General features: G+C 40.5%; 1 protein-coding gene across 2 annotated transcripts in view; it reads left to right on the top strand.

The window, feature by feature from the left end:
- RALGAPB (Ral GTPase activating protein non-catalytic subunit beta) overlaps window positions 1–18,228 on the top strand; it is a 90,167-nt gene that overhangs the window by 2,697 nt on the left and 69,242 nt on the right. For both annotated transcript variants that reach the window (XM_047069482.1, XM_047069481.1), the window contains exons 2-3: window positions 12,042–12,257; window positions 15,941–16,143. In XM_047069482.1, the coding sequence (XP_046925438.1) occupies window positions 12,072–12,257; window positions 15,941–16,143 (389 nt within the window). In that variant the 5' untranslated portion in view covers window positions 12,042–12,071. The remainder of the gene's footprint in view (window positions 1–12,041; window positions 12,258–15,940; window positions 16,144–18,228) is intronic.

The raw sequence follows: 18,228 nt of genomic DNA, 5'->3' as shown, positions 1-18,228 counted from the left end.
TGTGTCTCCCTCTGTCTCTGCCCTTAGCCCACTTGCATTCTGTCTCTGCCTCTCTCAAAAATAAATAAACATTAAAAAAAAATTAAAAAAAATAGTATCTAAGGCAGCTCTGTCAAGTAGAATTTTCTGCAATGTTGGAACTTTTTGGTTTTTGTTTTTTAGTATTTATTTATTATGAGAGAGAGAGAGTGAGCAGTGAAGGGGCAGAGAGAGAGGGAGAGACAGAATCCCAAGCAGGCTCCGCACTGTCAGCATGGAGTCCAGTACGGGGCTCAAACTTGTGAACCATGAGATCATGACCCGAGCCGAAATCAAGAGTTGGATGTTTAACCAACTGAGCCACCCAGGCACCCTGATAGAACTGTTCTATATCTGCACTGTCCAGTGTAGTAGCCACTAGCCACATGGGACTTTTGAGCACTTGAAATGTGGCTAGTGTAGATAAGGAACTGATTTCTAATTTAATTTAAATTTAAGTGGTTACATGTGGGTATGGCTACTGTATTGGGCAGAGCAGGTCTGAGGTATGAAGGATGAGACCTGTGGTGGTACCGGTGGGGGCAGGCAGGGGATTCATAGTATTCATACTTCTTTTCTTTTCTTTCTCTTCTTTCTTTTTTCTTTTGTTTTCTTTCTCTTCTTTCTTTCTTTTTTCTTTCTTTCTTTCTTTCTTTCTTTCTTTCTTTCTTTCTTTCTTTCTTTCTTTTAAACAGACTAGCAAAAGCTACTTGTTTACACTTTTAGGGAGGAATACAGGCACAACCTTTCTTTCGGGTATTTGATAGGATACCCAGTAGAATTTGGTATATAGGTGAATACATTCCTTTGTGACCGAACTTGGTTGATATTTGCCTTTTAGGGTCAATGGGACTACAGCAGAAACGTGAACTATAATCCTTCTGTCTTTACTCATCATAAAGTTATATGGGTGACCTTGAGAGCACTGTGTGCCTTAAAATCTAGCGTGGTTCATTTGTTTACTCAGTGTTTTGGCACCTTGTTCCCTGTTTTTCCTAAGAGAAACAAAGCATGGCTGATAATATGTACCTTGCCTTTGTATATCTCAAAGTATGTTGACTTGTATCGCTTTGATTCTTCCCCGGAGTACTTTAGGTAGGTACTGCGGGTGTTCTCCCTGCTTTGCAGACGAGGAAACTATGACAGAGAAATGCCAGGCGACTTGTCCAAGGTCATTATGACGAGGTATGGAGTCACAACAAAAGGGACAAGCATTGGACTTCAGAGCAGGAGGTAGAGTTTCTTATCCCAGCTCTCCTGTCACTTGCTGTGACTCTGAGCAAGTTCTAGCCTTACTTGCTTTCTCACCTAGTATCTAGTGCATCTGTCTTCCTTAACTTTGGAGGCTTGTTATTGGAATAAAATGAAATAACGTGAAAGCTCTTTCAAAATGATCAGTTTTCCAAAGGTACACTGTTACCAAGCCAGATCTCTAGTGGTTTTTTTCCTGTATGATGCTGGCCTCCTAACTCATCACGTCAGTTATTCACGTTGAATACTATGGTGTGCCGGTGTTGTCCTAGATTCTTCTGTCTTCCTCGTTATGAAATCTTCCCTTGTGCAGCCACTGTGTCCTGTTTGTATCTGCATACTGCACACCTAGGACGATATCTGACATGTAGCAAGCATTGAATAAATGTTTGTTTCATGAAATAACTGATGTCTGGATTTACTTTATGAAGTTTTTAAAAATCGATCTCTGTAATTAGACTTGAAGCTTCTTGGGAACAGGGATCTTATTTACTCATTATTATTATTCTTTGTGCATGGTGTATAGAAGGCATACACCTTGTATACAGGCATACACCTGTAATAAATATTGATAGAGTCAGTTGATACAGTTAATGTCAGGCTGTGGTCTTAGTGTGTCTACCAGCACCAACATATCGGTCATTTTGGTAATCTGTCAATTAGACAGAACCTTTGTGTTACTTTGTGGTAGTACCAATAACCATGGGCTGTTACCAGAACACAGTTGCCTGATAATAGAAACCTCAGAGAGATTACCTAGAAAATGGACAAATGTAGAGTTGGACGGCACTAAGTGATCTGCAGGGGAGCACTGTCATCATCTTCTCTCTCCTCCTGTCGTACTTACTTCTGGAGTATGGAGGTAGAGACTTCTCTGCTAGCAGCTCAGGTTAATAGCTGACCGAGCCTGTCTGGGGAGGAGGCACAAGATCCTTAACATAGCAGTCAGAGCCCTTCAGCCTGTCCTCCCTGCCTCGTCCCCATCCTTCCTCCCTCCCGCTCCTCAGTATATAAGCCACACTGGAATTTACTTTTCTATTGTCCCTTCAGCTTGTCTTGGATACTTACACCAAATTTCTTTACTGGGAATTCAGTTCCTGTTGTATCATTTCTATGATAAAGTTACCATCCTCTCATTCTCCGCCCCCAGTTTTTACTAAATTAATTACAAATCTCCAATCGTAGCATTCATACTCTTTCAAAATCCGTCCCTGTTTATCTTTGAAATCTTACCCCTTGTACATCTAGCTTTTTTTCCTGCCACTCTGGGTGTTTTAGTTTCTGGTGCTGTTTTTTGCTACTTGAAGCAAGCACCCTGCCCTTCCTCTTACATATTTTTCTTTTCTATCTGCCTCTTTTTGCTGTCACTCTTACTCGCTTAATTTTCTTATGTGTTAAAATTGTAACCTTCCTTCAGTACCCAGTTCATTCTTCCCTGATCTTATCCTGTTGTTTTCCAGCTCAGCCCTTCTTTGAATCAAAAGTAATCTTTTGTCCTCTGAACTTCCTCAATATCTTGCCTGTAGCTTACCATAATCGGTTTAGTTAACACCCATCATCTCCTATAGATGCGGTAAAAAGGAAAAGATTCTCCTTGTGGTGAAAACTCTTAGGATCTACTCTCTAAGCAACTTTCCTGCATCTCATACAGCAGTGTTAACTATAGTCATCATGTTGGACGTTACATCCCTAGTGCTTATTTATCTTATAACTGGAAGTTTGTACCTTTTGACCACTTTCCTCCAGTTCCCCCTCCCCAAATCCCCCACCACTGGTAACCACAAATCTAATCTCTTTCTATGATTTTTGTGGGGTTTTTTTTGTTTGTTTTGTTTTTTAAGATCCCACATATAAATGAGATCATAAAGTATTTGACTTATTTCACCTAGCATGATGCCTTCAGGGTCCATCCATGTTGTTGCCAATGGTAGAATTTTCTTGTTTCTTTATGGCTGAATAATATTCCATCACACCCACACATACACCCTCCCCCCCCCCCCCCAACTTTTTTATCCAGTCATTCATCAGTGGATGCTTAGGTTGTTTCCATGTATTAACACTGCTATGAATGTGGTGGTGCAGATACCTTTTTGAGTTAGTATTTTTATTTCCTTTGGATATATTCCCAGAAGTGAAATTGCTGGATCATATGGCAGTTCTTTTTTAATTTTTTAAGGAACCTCCATGCTGTTTTCTGTAGTGGCTCCACCAGTTTACAGTCCTGCCAACAGCGCACAATGATCCCTTTTCCTTGGCATCCATGCCAGTGTTTATTACGTCTTTTTGGTGATGGCCATTTCAACAGGCATGAGGTGGGGGTCTCATTGTGGCTTCAGTTTGCATTTCCCTGATACTAATGATGTTGAGCGCCTTTTCACGTACCTGTCGTCCATTCATAGATCTTCTTTGGAAAAATGTCTATTCAGATTCTTTGCCCATTTTTCTTTCTTTCCTTTTTAAAGTTTAGTGTTTATCCTTAATACTAAACTTTATTCATAATCAAGGAATGATCACAAAATGCCAGACTTATCAAATTAATATTTTTAAAAATTACAATACCCAGTGTTGGTTAGAGCCCTGTGAAACTGGTACTCTCTGCCCTGCTGGTGGGTGCTAAATAGTAGTTTCCTAAAAGGCTTGTGAAAATACATTTCAAAGAGCTAGAAGACGCATACTACATCTGATCAAGCATCAACGCTTCTAGCTTAGGAATCTAGTCTGAGGAAATATGCATATATGTGGATTTAAGAAATGTGATAGTTTATATACATCAATAAGTTAATAATGGTCATTTCTGGGTTACAGGCTAATTTTTTTTTAATTTTATTTTTTATTTTTTAAAATTTACATCCAAATTAGCATATAGTGCAACAATGATTCCAGGAGTAGATTCCTTAATGCCCCTTACCCATTTAGCCCATCCCCCCTCCCACAACCCCTCCAGTAACCCTGTTTGTTCTCCATATTTATGAGCCTCTTCTGTTTTGTCCCCCTCCCCGTTATTGTATTATTTTTGTTTCCCTTCCCTTATGTTCATCTGTTTTGTCTCTTAAAGCCCTCATATGAGTGAAGTCATATGATATTTGTCTTTCTCTGACTAATTTCACTTAGCCTGATACCCTGCAGTTCCATCTACATAGTTGCAAATGGCAAGATTGCATTCTTGAAAGTTTATTTATTTATTTTGAGAGAGAGTGATAGTGGCTAGGCGAGGGAAAGAGAGAGAATCCCAAGCAGGCTCCACACTGTCAGCACAAAGGCTGACGCAGGGCTCAAACTCACAAACCACGAGACCATGACCCAAGCTGAAATCAAGAGTTGGATCCTTAACCAACTGAACCACCCACGTGCCCCCTGCCCATTAAAAAAAATTCTTTTTAATGTTTATTTATTTTTGAGAAAAAGAAAGACAGCACAAGCAAGAGAGAGAGAGGGAGAGAGAGAGGGAGACACAGAATCCGAAACAGGCTCCAGGCCCTGCGATGTTAACACAGAGCCCGACGTGGGGCTTGAACTCAAACTGCGAGATCATGACCTGAGCCTAAATTGGACACTTAACCGACTAAGCCACCCAGGTGCCCCATCCCTGCCCATTTTTAATTGGATTATTTGGTTTTCTTTGCTGTTGGTTGTATGAGTTCTTTATATGTTTTGGATATTAACCCCCTATCCTTTTTTTTTTTTTAATGTTTATTTTTGAGACAGAGAGAGACAGAGCATGAGTGGAGGAAGGGTAGAGAGAGAGAGAGAGAGAGAGAGAGAGAGAGAGAGAGAGGGAAACACAGAATCCGAAGCAGGCTCCAGGTTCTGAGCTGTCAGCACAGAGCCCGACGCGGGGCTGGAACTCACAAGCTGTGAGATCATGACCTGAGCCGAAGTCAGACACCCAGCCGACTGAGCCACCCAGGCGCCCCTAACCCCCTATCCTATACATGATTTGCAGATATTTTTTCCCATTCAATAGGTTGTTGATGGTTTCTTTTGTGTGCAGAAGCTTCTCAATTTGATGTGGTCTGACTTATTTTTCATTTCGTTGCTTGTGCGTTAGCTATGATTTCCAAAAAATCCAATTCCAAGACCATGTCAAGGAGCTTTTTGCTTTGTTTTCTTCTGGGAGTTTCATTTCTTACAATTAAGTCTTTAGTCCATTTTGAGTTAATTTTTATGAATGGTATAAGATAGGGGTTGTTTCATTTTTTTTTTTATGTGACTATCCAATTTTCTCAGCACCATTTATTAAAGAGACTATATTTTCTTGTTTGACATTTTGAAATAAGGGCTACATAAGTGTGTATGTAGTTGTGATTGTGCTGATAGCAGCAGATACCACAAGTGGCATAGTCTCTGGTGATGGGATTTTTCTGAAATGGGCAACAATTCTTTTATTTCTTTTGTTAACAGTTCTTGGTATGGTAAGGTTCTAGACAAAATATGGTTCAGTCTTTTCTCAGTTTACGTGGTTAATTGCATTACTGGAAAACTCAGTGTATGTTAAAATAGCACAAAATATTTTGTATTTTTGTATACACTTTCAGGCTTAGACATTTAAGGACAGAATGATTTTCTGGCAGGCATTTGACAGTCGTGTGAAAAGTAGCATAATTGTTCATTGTGCAGAACTGTCTCCTGCATTGCAGAATGTCTAGATTTCCTGGCCCTGCCCATGAATACCAATAGCACGCCCCAATCATTTTGTTAACCAGAAGTGGACTTAATATTTCCAAAATTCCCTCTAGGGGGCAGTTCTTTTGTGTTGAAAACCATTGACCTAAATTCTTGAGTGTGTCTTGTTGGCCTTACCTCCTAATCAGAATTGAGTTTTATCACTTGTTTTGCTAGTTTAATAGGTATGAAACGAGATCTTTGTTGCTTTGTTTTTTTAAATTCATGTTTATTTCCAATATATATTTTCTCTTCATTGTTTTATTTAATTTGCCTGTAATTATAGTGTACATCTTTGTCTTAAAATTTTTTGTGTATTTTGTTAATATTTAGCATGTTTTTTCTATTAGATACATTTTAATAGTTAAGTTCAACTTTTTCATTGTATCCTTTCTACTTTACATGTTTCTTGAAAGCACTTATTTCATTTTCTGACATTTAATCATTTAAATATTAATGCATTTAAAGAATTAGAATTTCTTACATTAAATTTATTTGTAAGTTTTTAAGAATTTAAGAGCTATTAAGCCTTAAAGCTTAATAGCCTTGGTCTTTCATAGTGTGTTTTTTTTTTTTTTTTTAATTTTTTTTTTCAACGTTTATTTATTTTGGGGACAGAGAGAGACAGAGCATGAACGGGGGAGGAGCAGAGAGAGAGGGAGACACAGAATCGGAAACAGGCTCCAGGCTCTGAGCCATCAGCCCAGAGCCTGACGCGGGGCTCGAACTCCCGGACCGCGAGATCGTGACCTGGCTGAAGTCGGACGCTTAACCGACTGCGCCACCCAGGCGCCCCTTTCATAATGTGTTTTTAAAGAATGATACTCCTGTCTTTTTTTCAGAATTGGAAGGGATAGCAGCTATGTCTTAAAAATGCATGTTCCCAGGCCCCAGTCCAGATCTATACAGAATTTCAGTTTCTAGTGATAGGGCCTGGAGATACACAGATTCTGCACCCTCCCCCAACCCCATGATTCTTGTGTATGCAATGGAGTTTGAAAACTAGCTTGCCTTTTTTTTTTTTTTGCCTTAAAATATTTTTTTTCTCTCCAATAGTGTGTTGTCTGGAATGTATGCTAAATATTTAGATATTCTTTAAATATTTGGAAACCATCCGACTACTTTAAAAAAAAACTAATAATTAGCATAAAACAAATGGACATCTTCCAATTTTATTTGTATACAACATGCAAAATTTTTGACATACCTCAGTGGAATAAAGCGAACTTTCTAAAGTCTTCCTGTTTCCCACTGGTAAGCCTTGACATTCTGAAACATTTATGTAGTATCTACTGCATGCCAGGAACTATTTAAAGATTTAGGAAGTGAGGTTTCCATTCAAAAAAGGCTGACACTCTTGTGGTGAAGAGATCTTTACATGGCTAACATAAGTTAGAGGCTTGGTATGAACAGCCTGTAATAGACACAAGGGGGAGGGTTGATTTGGGGAGTAAAGAAAAGGCTTACCAAAGGGAGGACGTTTGTGCTGTTCCTCGAAGGAGTAGTAGTACTTCCTAAGTACTAGGATCGAGGTGGGGCACAGCCGTGCAGTTAGTGGGGAGTAGTGCAGGCAGTAACACAGGGTATGAAAAAATTTGTTGGGTTTGAGTGATCATCATTTGTGGCGTTAGCTGGGGGAAGGGATACACATTGGAAAGTGTCCATAGAAGATGAGGCTGGGGAGGCGGAGTAAGCAATTTCAATTAGAATTCTAACAAGGTTTGTTTATTTTTTTTGGATCGTATAAAATCATCTTAAATTTTATATAGAAGAATACGTATTTAATAATTTGGCCTGAGAATACCCAATAAAGCTTTGACAAAGAATAGTGGAGGTGGAGGGGGCTTCCTTTTTAGATATTAAAACATTCTGTAAAGCGACCAAATTTAAGTCATTATGGCATTGGCATAGGAATGGACAAACAGACAAACAGATACATAAATAGAGCCTATATAAATGAGGATTTAGTGTAGAAAAATTGGTATTTCAGTTCATTGGGAAAGGGTGTATTTTTTTTTTTTTTAATTTTTTTTTTCAACATTTATTTATTTTTGGGACAGAGAGAGACAGAGCATGAACGGGGAAGGGGCAGAGAGAGAGGGAGACACAGAATCGGAAACAGGCTCCAGGCTCTGAGCCATCAGCCCAGAGCCTGACGCGGGGCTCGAACTCACGGACCGCGAGATCGTGACCTGGCTGAAGTCGGACGCTCAACCGACTGCGCCACCCAGGCGCCCCAAGGGTGTATTTTTTTTTTTTTTTTTTTTAAATTTTTTTTTTTTTTTTTTCAACGTTTATTTATTTTTTTTGGAACAGAGAGAGACAGAGCATGAACGGGGGAGGGGCAGAGAGAGAGGGAGACACAGAATCGGAAACAGGCTCCAGGCTCTGAGCCATCAGCCCAGAGCCCGACGCGGGGCTCGAACTCACGGACCGCGAGATCGTGACCTGGCTGAAGTCGGACGCTTAACCGACTGCGCCACCCAGGCGCCCCTCCAAGGGTGTATTTTTAACAGTTGACGATGGCATAACTGACTGTACATTTACAAGATAATAAGTGGCACCTTTCCTAAGCTACTTATATAAGTAAGTTCCAGATGAATATAAAATTTTAAGTGTGAAGAAATAAGCAATTGTCTTGTGGGAAATCTAGGAGACTGCATATACACTTTAGGGTTATGCTTTCACACTTTTGGACCTAGACCCATAGTAAATGTATTTTACACTGTGACCCCAAATATAGTATTTACGGAAGGTGAAACAAGTTTCACAGAACTTTGCTTACCTTTACTATGTGCGGTACCTTTGTTGTATATCTTCTTCCATGTAACTGAAAACAAAAGTATTACCCATTACATTTATTTCATGACCCACCGTTTGGAAAACACTGATAGAGGAGATGGGAGGGAGAAACCACTGAAGCCAGACTCAAAACTAGAAGCTATAGGGGTGGCTGGGTAGCTCAGTCAGTTGAGCATCTAACTCTTGATTTTGGCTAAGGTCATGATCTCAGTGTTGTGAGATTGAGCCCCACGGCAGGCTCTGTGCTGAGCATGGAGCCTGCTTAAGAGTCTCTCCCTCTCTCTCTCTCTGCCCCCTTCCCCCGCTCACTCTCTGTCTCTCTAAAATAAAAAACAAACAACAAAAAAACCTAGAAGCTATAAAACATAAATATATGACTAGAACAATGAAATCTCACTTCATACCTATCACGTTGGCAAAGAAAGAAAAAGAAAGTACTCCTTGGCAGGAGGTGGGGAGTGGGAACAGGGAAGGGCTCTCATCCATTCCTAATGTAGTTGGTTGTTAGAGCTTCTTTGGGGAAGCAATCTGGCAAGACCTATTAACATTAAAAACAAATGCTCTTTGATCCAATAGTTCATTCTTGGGAACTTGTTCCATAGAAGTTAAAAGGCCACTGTTTATATGAACAAGCGTGTTTATTGCATCATTTCCTGGTGACAAAAAAATGGGAAATGGAGTAAACACACATTATTAGGAGATTGGTTGGATAAGTTATGCCACACCCATGCCGTGGAATGTTACACAGTCATTAAAATGAGTTTATTATTAGTTGGAAAGATATTCATGAGGCATTGTTGAATGTAAAAAAAAACCCACAGATGTAGAGAAGTATTCAGTCCCTATCTATGCAAGTATATAAATTATTTTGATGTGATTGAATTAAGATAGAGCAAATACAAGAGGAAATGTTAGGTTGTTAACATGGATTATCTATCCAGGGAAGTGAATCATTTGGACAGGAAATGAAGCTAAATAAAATGAAAAAGGTAAAAAAAAAAAAAAACCCACTACACTAAAACAAAGCAGGGGCGCCTGGGTGGCTCAGTCGGTGGAGCATCCGACTTCAGCTCAGGCCACGATCTTGCGGGTTCATGAGTTCGAGCCCTGGGTCGGGCTCTGTGCTGACAGCTTGGAGCCGGGAGCCTGCTTCAGATTCTGTGTCTCCCTCTCTCTCTGCCCCTCCCCCGTTCATGCTCTGTCTCTCTCTGTCTCAAAAATAAATAAACATTAAAAAAAAATTAAAACAGGGGCGCCTGGGTGGCTCAGTCGGTTAAGCATCCGACTTCAGCTCAGGTCACGATCTCGCGGTCTGTGAGTTCGAGCCCCGCGTCGGGCTCTGGGCTGATGGCCCGGAGCCTGGAGCCTGCTTCCGATTCTGTGTCTCCCTCTCTCTCTGCCCCTCCCCCATTCATGCTCTGTCTCTCTCTGTCCCAAAAATAAATAAACATTTAAAAAAAATTAAAAAAAAATTAAAACAAAACCTCTCTGTAGTCTAATATTCTTGTGTATTTATGTAAGGGGCTGTATGTATAGTGTGTGTATATTATATTGTATATACATATGCACGTATGTACGTGTTGATTTAAAAAGGTGAGGAAAATGTGTGGTGTGGGAAAAAAAGTTATCATCTGATGGAGATGGCTCCCTGTCAGAACTTTGCCTTTTTCCCCTTCCATTTTTGAGAGTGTTTATTTTGGGGGGAGGGAGGAAGAACACCAGAATATCCTTGGGGAATCCCTTATAAACCTGAGGAAGCAGAGACAGTCGTAATAGTTGAATCCAGCCTTCCTTCAAATTGTAGGTACCTTGTTAGATGCTGGTCTAACTCTCTTGCCGTCCCGTGTTCAGGGCCTCTTGGTCAGAGGAGAACATCAGACCTCATAGGGTCTCTGAAAAGTACCTGGGCCCAGGGTCCATCAGATTCCAAAAAGAAGCTGAGAAGACTGGGGTTGGGAGGGTATGCAAGAGGGGAGGTGGAGGTGGTAGGTTCCTCTGTATGGAAAGGAGAAAGAAAGGTAGTTGGGGACCAGTCTATGAATGACTTTGACTTTCATGCTAGGGAGTTTAATCTTCGTTCTTCAGGCCTGTAATTCTCAAATGCCATATCCTTTGGAAAAACACTGATACTTGAGCTGGAATGAGGTTTTTTAAGATGAAAATTTAACAGTGCTGGTCTTTCCCAGTGTGAAGAAAAATGAGCTTAAGGGAAGAATTTTTTAAAGATTAAGTGTACCCCTGGACTTTGCTTAAACTTTCTGGCCAGGCATACAGATTTCAGAACAAGTAGAAAATGGAAGTTGAAACAGAAATGAATTGGAGAAGGCTAACTAATCATCCTCGATTCTCTTCGTGAGTATGGTGTTTATGATGGTAACGTTTACATTGCATTCATACAGATACGTTTTCTGTGGCTAAAAGTTTTTTATTTGTGTGGTAGACATAGATCATTTCATGGGGGAATGTATAGGATAGGAAGAAGGCAGTACATGCCATGGTAAGGAACGTGGTCTCTGGAACCCAACAGATGTGGAAACAAACCCAGCTCCACCATGTTATAGCTCTGAAGCCTCAGGTAAGAAGTAAACCTCTCTGTGTCTCTGCTTTTTTGTCTGTGAAGTAGAGATAACATTCCTTAATATTCATCGAGTTGTTGTGATGATTGCGTGAGTAGCATGTAGTAAGTGCTCATTAAGTGGAGCTCTTAATATGTTTTCTGAAGAACACTGTGACTTCCAGGTGTTCCGTTACCGGAAATTTGTGTGTCACTGCTGCAGGGAATGAAATACTCTCGAAGAATTTTATGTCTGATTTGAGGACATTGGTGGGAAATTGCAGGGGTATGTTTCTAGCATGATAGAAAATTTCTGGAAATTGGAAACTGTTGACTGAAGAAGCTGGATCTTGGAGTAAACTCTTTCCTTTGTCTTCCTTTCTCAGGGTGCTTCATTCTTCTATCTTTTTCTATCTTGGAACATAGAATGAGGAGGGCTCCCTCATGTTAGGAGTGTACCAAATCAGATCATCTTCTCCCCCTGCACAGTGGCGTCTGTCCCAGTTCCGCTCCCGGGCTTCTGAGGCTCTTTTGGGGAGGTGCTTAGACAGCTGCTTCCCAGGGTCCACCTTCCTACCTGACCTCACTGAGAGGCTATTTTAGGACATTCTCAAAACATTTAGACGCGTATTTTCTCAGTCGTCTTGGCCGTATGTTTGTAGCTGCTTTATCTTACCATGTAGGATAAATCTGTTCTGCTTAGTTTTATTAATTTGCAACAGTGTTTAACAATAATTCTGTTTTGTCTTTTCAGGTGCCATTTGGACAGTCCTTTAGCGGCACGATGTACTCTGAGTGGAGGTCACTGCATTTGGTGATTCAGAATGATCAGGGCCACACCAGTGTGCTGCACAGCTATCCGGAGAGCGTTGGGCGAGAGGTGGCAAATGCGGTGGTCCATCCTCTTGGGCAGGCCTTAGGTACCCCTTCAGTGGCTGGTAGTGAGAGCTTGTTAAAAACTGACAAAGAAGTAAGTGTTTTCTTCGTTTCGTTTTACTATGTGAAAACATAATCTCGTCACTGAAGAATTTATTTAGCATTGTCTTTTTAATGGATTTCTGTCTAATGGAGTAGTACATCTTTCTTAATTGTGACCTTTGTTTGGGTTGAAGGCTGGGCTGACTGAGAGTTTGTGGGGGTCATAAGGAATACGTTGTGCCATTGTGCTGCTGGCTCCCTACCGGCCAGACCCAATTCTCCACTTGAGCTGTGGGCGCGAGACAGAGACTTGAGTGTCAGGCCCCTTCCCCTAAGCTCTGGGCCCAGTCTTCAGATTTCTATTCAGAGGTGTGTTTGGAAGGTCTTCGCTGCTACCCCCATATGGCCTCTGACTGAAGGCCTGTCTTCCGTCAACTTTTCAGGCTACACATATGTGTTGAACCTGAGGTCCTCCTTTGTCTCCATGTCTGCCTGCCCTTACCGACTCCCAGGTTTAAGAGTGCTACAGAGCAGCTAAGCCTATATGGTTGTGAGCCCAAGTGTTTGGAATTGGAGTTGTGTTTGCTGTCCCTAAAGATAAGGGCTCTTGGAGTAGCTTGGCCTGAAGTTGGTCCTGTTCTTGGATTCAGGAGATTGGGTTGAGGTAAAGTTTTCAGAGGGAGGTCATGAAGGGATCCTGAAAATGGAGGGATACAGGAACTTGCTAGTATGAGGTCTGGCTAAGATATGGGATTAGAACTGTGTGCTGGAGGAAGTTTATACAACCTTCAGGCTTTGGGTTAACTTATTTCTCAGACTCACCTTTTTTTCTCCCTCTTTTTGATTTCTTTCTAATGAAGGAGAGACGAGACTTAATCTAGACATAAAGCTAGTCTAGATATAAAACTAGTCTAGATATAAGATTTGTGACTCTAAAGGCAGTTTATTTACTCTCTATAGGCCATGGGTTGCAGGAGGGTGAAACTCCTCCGTTTGAGGAGTGTTTTTCTCTCTTCACAGGACCTTAGCAGAGACTAACCCCTGAGGACTGGCACTTGCCCTGGTGTACTCTCCTCTTGGTGGGTCTGGAATCTTCTCCTGGGAAGAGATGGCACATGAGTGGATAGAGGTGCTCTGGTGCCTGCCTTGTTTGTTTTCCTTTCCTACCTTCTAAAAGATAGGAGACAACAGTCCTTGAATCCAGTGTCCTCTAGAATTATACAATTAAACTATTATGAAGGTGACACCTAAGATGTTTTCTCCTTTAGGTTTCATCTGACAATTAGGGACTTGCAGCCCCTTTTAAAATCCCTTCCTAGGCGCGGTTCCATTCCTCCCACCCTCCTGTGTTTGTCACAGCTTCACTGTGCTGTCGCAGGCTTAATGCTTATTGCTCTTGTAGATTATATTATATTAGATAAATTCTAGTGCTGTACCTATTTTTACCCTTAGCTCTTGTAGTTGTTTTTGAGCTTGAAATTTTCAGTACCTGTGTTTAATCTTGTTAGATTCAACTTGAAGTCTTTTGGGATCCTGAATTTCTATATAACAAGTTAGCTATCCATTTTAGCTTTGTGGATATCTACAGATGGTCAGCATGTGATCTGTTCTTCTCTCTTTTCCTAAGTTAAAATCTCAGCAGGGCCTTTGGTGTGCCACTGGGCACCGTCTTCCTAAATGATCTTGGTACATTAGCCCATTGCTAGTCTCTCATCTTGTGTCTTATAAATCCAGCCGTTCTGCCTTCCTATGGGTCTTATGTCTCCATCTTGTCCACAAGGATATCCTGCCTCTGACCACATTTCTTGCTAGAGCCCAGATCTCCCTGAGCCAGAGAAGGGTGTTAATGGTATGGTGAGAGTAGCTTTAGATATCTAGCTGGAAGACTAGGGCTCAAGTTTTCAGTTCTACCATTTCCAAACCAGTGACTTGGGCCAAATTGCTTAATCTTAATAAGTGTCAGTTTTCTTATCTATAAAGTGAGGATAGTTTACCTTCTCACACAGGGTTATTTTGATGGTTAGACGCTGCTTATGAAAGTGCTTTGTGAACTGCCAGGATTGCACAATTGTCTGCTGCTTCATAGTAACCTTGTTAATAAAGGAATGATGCTTGTCTGGCATGATTTGTTCGTTTTGAGTATGTTGGTTCCTAGTGATCATGGTTTCCTTTTTTTTTTTTTTTTTTTTTTATTTATTTTTAAAAAAAATTTTTTTTTAAACGTTTATTTATTTTTGGGATAGAGAGAGAGCATGAACAGGGGAGGGGCAGAGAGAGAGGGAGACACAGAATCGGAAACAGGCTCCAGGCTCTGAGCCATCAGCCCAGAGCCTGACGCGGGGCTCGAACTCACGGACCGCGAGATCGTGACCTGGCTGAAGTCGGACGCTTAACCGACTGCGCCACCCAGGCGCCCCGATCATGGTTTCCTTTTATAAGTGCTCATGAATCATCTGCTTAGTAATTTGTCCCAGAGTTTAGTGTGGAATTCCCTGAAACTTTCCAGTCTGTAGTATCTGGAATATCATTTTATCTTCTTTTGCAAATTGTGCCGTTTTTCCTTTGTCGCCACATCATGTTCATTCTTCATGGGCAGGTTCTCTCAACCCTTATCATGTGATTCAGTTAAGTAAAGAGGCTGGAATTCATTTAGTGCAGGTAAGTGCCTTGTTAAGATCTTACCCAGCTTGGGGTGCCTGGGTGGCTCAGTTGGTTGAGCGTCTGACTCTTGATCTTGGCTCAGGTCATGATCTCACAGTTTGTGGGATCGACCACCGCCACCCCTGTGGTCCACGACCCCTGCCTGCCCCATGTCAGCGTGGAGCCTGCTTGGGATATTGTCTCTCTCTTTCTCTCCACCCCCTACCCCCATCCCCCATTCGTTCACATGTGTGCTCTCTCAAAAGAAATAAACATTAAAAAAAAAAGATCTGGGGCACTTGGGTGACTCCGTTGGTTAAGCATCCAGTCTTGGCTCAGGTCATGACCTCATGGTTTGTGAATTCAGGCCCCCCCCCCCCCCGCCAGAGCCTCTGCTGGCAGCACAGAGCTTGCTTCGGATCCTCTGTCCCCTTCTTTCTCTGCCCCTCCCCACTTGATCCTGCACACGCTCTCTCTCAAAAATAAACAAACATTAAAAAAAAATTTAAAAAATCTTGCCCATCTTTAGTCCCTTCTCACTTGTGTTTGTTCTTACCTTCCCATGTTCATTATGTTCTTTGGCAGAAAAAAATAGTCACAAAATAAGAGTTGAGCAGTTCATCTTCCTTCCTGTTGTTTGTTAATATTGCATAATCTGGAAATGGAATATAATTGAATATATGTATATGATTTCCTAAATGACACACATACCTGTATATAAATTAAAAGGAGAAAAGTAGCTAAAATTTTCTATTTTTTTGTCCCAGTCTCTATGGAAAATCAGGATGACCCATATTTGCTTTTTATTTCATAGTGCAAATAATAATAATGTCTAATGGGTAAAGCCAACATGGAAGTGATATTTAGAAAGAAGTAGTTTATTGTTTTCTTAAATATTTTGCTTAGGAAATGTTGTCTGAGTATGTTTTATCCATGGAAAGTACATTCTCAAGAATAAATCTGGCATATAGTTGAGATGAATATACTGTCAATTGAGAGATTTTTGGTAATAAAAGAGGTAAACATTTTAAATCAGTCTGCTGAGATACAGTAGGGATGTGTGATAATTCTGAATGTATATTTTCTTTTGTTTAGGTGAAATGGACCATGGAAGTAATTTGCTATGGATTGACCCTTCCCTTGGATGGAGAGACTGTAAAATATTGTGTTGATGTATATACAGACTGGATTATGGCTTTAGTGTTGCCGAAAGATTCTATCCCATTGCCAGTTATTAAAGAGCCTAACCTATATGTTCAAAGTATACTGAAACACCTGCAAAATCTTTTTGTACCAAGGTAAGCTATACCATCTGTCTGACCTGTTACCAGGATTATAATAAAATATTCATAAATGTTACTTTTTTCTATTATAGGAGCTGATTTCATTGTTAGTGTTTTGAAAAGTAACTTTCATTACTGTTTAATTAAAGAATGTATTAATATGAATGATAAGAGAGATGGGCTTATATAATATTTACTAGGAGTTTTTATCAAGTGTGTACTCATTTTAAAGGCTTTGGTTTTGTAAGATCTGATAGCTTTTAGATATTAAAATACTGTGACCCCTTTCCCTTCCATTCAAAAAACATACTTTTGCCTGTCATAATTCTTTTCTCCACTTAAGCTAAAGGCACCTAAGCCTTCTACCTTAAAATGAACCTTTCCTATGAGAGAATGAAGACATCAAAGTAAGCAGACTTGAAATTATTATGGACAAATTCATAGTTGGCCAAAAGATGATCTTAATAGTTTGGTACTGATTTTTTCCCCTACCTTCTGAGACAGTGACCTTAAATATTATAATATGGGATATGTACTTTATTTAGGCTTAATGTTTTTTTTTCCAATTCTAAAAGATTATATGTCATTGTAAGGAGTTTGGGAAATACAGAAAATAATGGAGAGGAAAGCATTAATTAGGGTTTCCTTTAAGAAAAATCTGTTTTCAGCTATTTTTTTTATGTGTTTGAAAGAGGTAAAGGGGCTTGTTTCCTTTTGGGAAAGTTCTCATTAAAGCTTTTTTACTATCAGGTGGTAAGGGACTTTGGGTCTTCCAAAAACCACTCTGCACATTTTAGCTTTTTAAATTTAGAAGGAAGATTACTTTGGGGTGCCTTGCTGGCTCAGTCGGTAGAGCATGCCACTATTGATCTCAGGGTCGTGAGTTCGAGCCCCACGTGTGTTGTAGAGTTTACTTAAAAAAAATGTTTTCTTAAAGAGTTTTAGAAGGAAGATCACTTTGCAGAATTTGAATAAAAAAGTCTCTGTTAAGAACTCTGATGTGTAGGATCAAGTATAAACTCCTTGCCTTGTGTGAAATGCTGGCTGTCATCTGGCCCCTAGCCAGATTAGCTGCTGCTAATTCTGCATGAGACCTGCTCATTGGTCAGACTCATAAATTAAACATTTCCTTAAGACTCCATCATGATCTTCCCCATCTTCACCTACCCTTTTGTTTTCTTCCTCTTCCTCTCTCTCTCTCTCTGTCTCTCTCTCCCATCTTCACCTACCCTTTTGTTTTCTTCCTCTTCCTCTCTCTCTCTCTCTCTCTCTCTCTCTCTCAGCTGTCCACATCTTACTCTTGTTGGTTCATTTTAAATTCTGCCTTGTAAAGAGGAACCTTACTTTACCATCCAGGCCCACAGTGATCATACCTTTTCTGAACCTGTGTGGTTTCGGTACTTCCTGTGTCACTCTTTTATCTCTTCACTGTTTTTTTTGCTCTTAAAACGTGTGTGTCTCATTTCCCCGTCTAACGAACTTGAAGGCAGGATCTAGGTCGCATATATATTTTGGGCTTTCGCAGTACTTGGTGCGGTACTGATATTACCTTAGGTGTGAATTAAATGCTTGTTGCTTGATTTATTGATTTCAAATAGAAGTAATAACAGGAGGTGGTTGGCAGTGATTAGCATATTATTTGTGTCTAAGGCTCTTCTTCTTTTTTTTTTTTAAAGTTTATTTTGAGAGAGTGTGTGTGTGTGAGTGAGAGAGGGGCAGAGAGAGAGAGGGAGAGAGAGAATCCCAGGCAGGCTCTGTGCTGTCAATGAGGAGCTTGATGTGGGGTTTCATCCCATGAACTGTGAGATCATGACCTGAGCCAAAATCAAGAGTCAGACGCTTAACTGAGCCACCCAGGCACCCTTCTAAGCAGGTTCTTCTAAAATGGTACAATAGTTCTGGTGCTTTCTTGTCATTCCATGTAGGAGACTAGTTCACTGGGCTTTTTCTTTGGCCATGGGACAGTCTCATGGGTAGCATTGTCACTGTTTCTTTCCTATTTGTACCCTTACCACCTCTTAGTGCTCAATTCATTTGTATTGATGAAAAATACCAATGGCATTTGAATTAATTGGGCTTTTTCTTTTTTTGCCTTTTGAG

Source organism: Lynx rufus, unplaced genomic scaffold, assembly GCF_022079265.1.
Source record: "Lynx rufus isolate CCGP_SWC_20201006 ecotype Redwood Valley unplaced genomic scaffold, mLynRuf1.p SCAF_8, whole genome shotgun sequence".
Taxonomy (NCBI): Eukaryota; Metazoa; Chordata; class Mammalia; order Carnivora; family Felidae; genus Lynx; species Lynx rufus.
Note: the sequence above shows the minus strand (reverse complement) of the source record. Positions and strands in the feature narration are given on the sequence as shown.